The following is a 4989-nucleotide window of genomic DNA, read 5'->3' as shown; positions in this document are numbered from 1 at the left end:
GCAGGAATGGGGGGCAGGGGGGACTGTTGTGTCTGGAGGGGCACCCGGGGGGCGGCTCCTGGGCACTGGGGGTGTTCTTAGGCTGCCTACACATGCGTGTGCGTTTTGGGAAGACTGGCTCAGCTGAGCACTTAAACCCTGCTTTTCTACGTTATACTTCAGAAGAAAGTCTCCCCAGCCAGAAACAGGTTTCCTTAAAATAAGAAAAATAAATAGCGATGCCCCCTCTCCAGCGCCCCCCGACTCTCCGACCTGGGGCTCCTTAGACTGCGCCCCTCAGTGCCCTCCCCAGCTCAGATCCCGCTCTCTCCCAGGAGCTGCACGGATGTCATCTGCTGTGTCCTCTTCCTGGTCTTCATCCTGGGTTACATCGTGGTGGGCATCGTGGGTGAGTTTCCAGCACCCAGAGCCAGGGTGCAGGGAGGGGCAGGACCCAGGCGGGCCCACGGCGAGACCTGTTCCCTACGGCAGCCCTGCCGTCCCATGAGTCATTCATGTGTCTGTCCCCAGCCTGGGTGTACGGAGACCCTCGGCAAGTCCTCTACCCCCGGAACTCCACTGGGGCCTACTGCGGGATAGGGGAGAACAAGTGAGTACAAAGGCGAGCAGAGGGGGGCAGGTGGGAGGGGCCCTCACCCCGAATCACAGGCTCTTCCGTGTCCTCCTCCTGCTGCTCCTCCTCAGTTTGACTTGATCCGATCACTCCAGGCCGGGCTGAAAACTCTCCATGGGAGGATACTCGGCCTCCGGCGAGTCCCCCCTGCACTGGGAGGCAGTTTTTATTTTTTTGTATTTGTTTGTTTGTGTGGGTTTTTTAGAGAGAGATTTTTGTTATATATGGTTTCCAGAGAAACAGAGAGACAGAAAGTGAGAAATCTTCCCCCAGGGTAGATGGCCATGCTGCAATCCCTTCACCTCCATTCTCTCGGGATTTGGGGCATGCACACATGCCCGGCACGGGTTTGAAGCCACCAGGTCCGGGACTTGAACCCTGGTTGAGTACGTGAGAGTCCAGCGACGTAACCATTACGCCATGTGCTGGTCCCAAGCGCATTGGTGTTAGAGTTCAGACCTTGGTGTTTGGATCCCCACCTGGGTTAGGTGTTGCTGGCATGGCCTTGGGTGAGCGACCCGACCTCTCCGCACCTTTCTGCACTCAAACACAAGGCCGGTCCAGCGGCGATGCGTACGCGTTCAGTAAACAGCACGGCCTCAGACGGTAACGGAGCATTTACTGCGTCCGGGCGGCGGTGCACCTTGCACACACCAACTCACTAAATGCACCGACTCGTAAAAGCTCACCTCATACACGAGGCTGAGGCAGAGCAGGGAAGTGACATGCTCCGGGTGGCAGAGCTCGTAATAGGTGATGTGGCTCCAAAGGCCGTGGCTCTCAGCCGTTTGGTCGCTGTTGCCGTGAAGAATGACCGGGTAGGGTGTCTCGCCCCTCCTCAGCGGAGCTGGGACCAGCAGCTGCGTGTGACTCCTCTGGGCCACGCTGAGTCACTGCGCTCTTGGAGGGGGACTCCGGTGTCCCTCCTGCCCTCCATGCCTGACGGGCCCTGACCCGCACCGTCTCTCCTCCTGCAGAGATAAGCCGTATCTCCTCTACTTCAACATCTTCAGCTGCATCCTGGCCACCAACATCATCACAGTCGCAGAGAAGGGCCTCCAGTGTCCCACCCCCCAGGTCAGCAGGGAGCTGCCTCGGCCCAGAGCTGGCCCTGGGTCCCGGGCCCTGGGCCCTTAGCCAGTCCCCGCCCCCAGGTCTGTGTGTCTTCCTGCCCAGAGAAGGCATGGACCGCGGGCTGGCCTGAGTACTCGCAGACGGTCGGAGAGGTCTTCTATAATGCAGGCAGGAACTTCTGTCAGCCGGGGGTGCCCAGCGACATGGTGAGAGCTGCCCCGATGTCACTGCTGGTGCCAGGAGGGCCGACAGAGGGGGCGGGAGGGCAGCGGGGAGAGGGCCCCAGGTTGGCTCTCCTGGGGAGGGTGGGACAGGCTGAGCCACGTGCTGGTGATGGCAGTGAGGGGACCCTCTTCCTTTTCATCCTGCTCGGTGTCTGTCATCCCCCTGCCAGAATGTGCTCCAAAGCCTGACTCAGGAACTCTGCCCCAGTTTCCTCCTCCCCTCCACTCCAGGTGAGAAGCAATTTATTTTTAACATCCCTAGGTGGGCACAATAGTCCAATTTTTTTTTTTTTTTGGAGAGATTTTCACTGTAGGGCGCGTGCGCTCGCCAGACAGACAGAGAGAGACATAGAGACAGAAAGCGAGAAATCACCCCCAGGGGGGATGGTCACGCCGCAATCCCTTCTCCTCCATTCTCCTCTTGGGATCTTGGACACGCATGCACACATGCCCGGCATAAGTTTAAGCCACCAGGTCTGGGACTCGAACTGTGGTCAACTACATGGGAGTCCAGTGAGATAGCCATTATGCTAACTGCTGGTCCCAGATAGTCCAGTATTTGTATTACTCAGACGAGAAAAGCAGGCCCAGAGGGAGTACAGTCACACAGCTGTGGGTGATAAAACTGGAGTTAGAACCGGTCCGCATGGCTCCCTTGGGTGCATGACCCTGCAGTCATATCGCCAGTGTTTATTGAGCACCTGCTACGGACCAGGCCTGGGGACCAACACAGGGAAGATGAACACTGCTCCCTGCTCGAGCTGCATTCTGGGTGCAGAGATCAGAGATGTCCCCTGAGAGACTGTGTGAGAATGTCATGAGAACATACACGGATGACCCTGACAGTGGTGTGTGTGCACAGGGAAGGAATGGAAGGCTCTCTCTCCAGGTGGGAAGTGAATGTGGCCGGTGAGGGAGTCACAGCTACTTCTTTTTCCCCTGTATGTTCTACTTTTCAACAGCAAATATAATTTTTTTTTAAATTATTTTATTTAGCTTTATTTATTTATTTATTTAATTTGAACAGAGAGGGCCAGAGTGAGAGAGAGGAAAGTGAGAAAGCAAGCCTCCAGGTCCAGGACTTGAACCATGGTTGGCCATGGGGGAGTCCAGCGCCCCTAATGCCAGCCCCACAAATGTTATTTTATTTATTTATTTTTTGAGAAGTTTTTGCCATAGGGTGCGTGCACTCACCAGAAAGACAGAGAAGGACAGAGAGACAGAAAGGAAGAAATCACCCCCCAGGGGAGATGGCCGCATCGCAATCCCTTTTCCTCCATTCTCCTCCCAAGATCTTGGGCACACATGCACGTGTGCCCAGAGTGAGTTTAAGCCACGGGGTCTGGGACTTGAACCACAGTTGACTACATGGGAGTCCAGCACCGTAGCCATTATGCCATCTGCTGGTCCCCAGAAATGTTATTTTTTTCATTATTTAATTTTATTTGTTGTCATTATTTTATTTTATTTTTTAAAAGTTGACCAGAGAGAGACAGAGAGGGAAAATGAGAAAGCAAGCTACCAGGCTCAGGACTCGAACCGTGGTCAGCCATGTGGGACTCCAGCCGCCTTAACCACCACACCACCTGTCAGCCCCAAATGTTATTTTTTTAACAGACAATTTTTTTTTATTATTATTATAGCATGAAAAAGGGTATCTAGTTTTCAGTGTAAGTACAATAGGAATCATCCCGAATGAATGCTCCAGCGTCAGATAGATCTGGATCTAACGTCTACCGCTGTGTGGTCTTGGGCCAATCACTCACCCTCTCTGAACCTGGCCTCCGCATCTTCAGAGCGTAGACAAAGCTAGCCTGCCTGGCATCGTAGTTGTGAGGGTGGCAATCTGGCCCTGGGGGCACCTAGCAGGTGCCACAGGAGATAGGAATGGGTGAGAAGGCTTCCTGGAAGAGGTGAGCTGGAGCTGGAGCTGCCTTGGGAGTAATGGGAAGGATTTCTGGAAGCAGGAAGGCACCCAGAGAGGGGTGCAGGAAGAGCAAAGTTGTAGGGTGGGAAAGAGCAGGGTGGGCTCAGATGACAGGGCCCGAGGCCTGGCCAGGAGCGTGGTCAGTCTCCGGGGCAGAGACCTGGCCATCGGAGCTCAGTGGGACCTGGCCCCGCCACGGTGCAGTCCTGTGTGCAGGGCCTCCCTGGGTCCAGCGAGGGCGGTTGGAGGGCGGCAGGTCGGTGGGGGTGTTCCAAGAGTTGAGACCAGAGGGCTGCAGGTCAGACGAGGAGGCGGGTGTCCTGGGCCCTGCATGGCAGGAGTCCTGTTTGCCTGGAAGCCCCTCACCCCACCCTCCCCTGAGGGCACTAGAGCCAGGTGGGGCCAGACACCCCCAGGAAAGCTCTGGCCTCCCGCGAGCAGCCTCTGTCCCCTCCAGCGCTGGGCCGCTGCTTCCCTCTGAGCAACGCCACTGCACCCGATTTCCCAACGATCCAGAATTCCTCCGTCCCGGACTCCATCAGGTGGGCCTCCTCCTCCCTCCATCTCTGCCCACACCCTCTCCCACCCACTTCTCGACAGCCTCAACGCCCGGGACATCAGTGTTAAGATCTTTGAAGACTTTGCCCAGTCCTGGTACTGGATCCTCGTGTGAGTCACCAGAGTCCCTGCCCGCTCACCGGTCCCCCAGCCCCATGTCTGAAAGAGGCCAGGGCCAGAGGAGAAGGTGCCAGGGCTCAGAATGGACCCAGGCCCAGCAGGGTTTATAAAGAAAGGGGTCTACTCTGAGGGCATCGGGGTATGGGAAGGCATTTGGGGGGCTCTGAAGGGTGACCTTCGCCGCCGCCCCGCAGTGCCCTGGGGGTGGCTCTGATTCTGAGCCTGCTGTTCATCCTGCTGCTCCGCCTGGTGGCCGGGCCACTGGTGCTGGTGCTGATCCTCGGCGTGCTGGGCGTGCTGGCCTACGGCATCTACCACTGCTGGACGGAGTACCGCGTGCTGCGGGACCGGGGCGCCTCCATCTCCCAGCTGGGCTTCACCAGCAACCTCAGCGCCTACCGCAGCGTCCAGGAGACCTGGCTGGCTGCGCGTGAGTGCCCATCCGCCCGCCCGAGCACCCAGCCCGGCTCCCC

At 57.2% G+C, this 4989-nt stretch overlaps 1 protein-coding gene across 1 annotated transcript in view; it reads left to right on the top strand.

Moving 5' to 3' along the window:
• Window positions 1-4989, top strand: part of SLC44A4 (solute carrier family 44 member 4) — an 18540-nt gene that overhangs the window by 1959 nt on the left and 11592 nt on the right. The window contains exons 3-8 of the mRNA XM_006154298.3: window positions 315-388; window positions 511-589; window positions 1591-1690; window positions 1768-1893; window positions 2082-2142; window positions 4296-4380. Coding sequence (XP_006154360.1) covers window positions 315-388; window positions 511-589; window positions 1591-1690; window positions 1768-1893; window positions 2082-2142; window positions 4296-4380 — 525 coding nt within the window. The remainder of the gene's footprint in view (window positions 1-314; window positions 389-510; window positions 590-1590; window positions 1691-1767; window positions 1894-2081; window positions 2143-4295; window positions 4381-4989) is intronic.

This window comes from Tupaia chinensis, unplaced genomic scaffold (genome assembly GCF_000334495.1).
Source record: "Tupaia chinensis unplaced genomic scaffold, TupChi_1.0 Scaffold000403_1, whole genome shotgun sequence".
NCBI classification, from domain to species: domain Eukaryota; kingdom Metazoa; phylum Chordata; class Mammalia; order Scandentia; family Tupaiidae; genus Tupaia; species Tupaia belangeri.
This window is presented reverse-complemented; position numbering and strand designations above follow the sequence as displayed.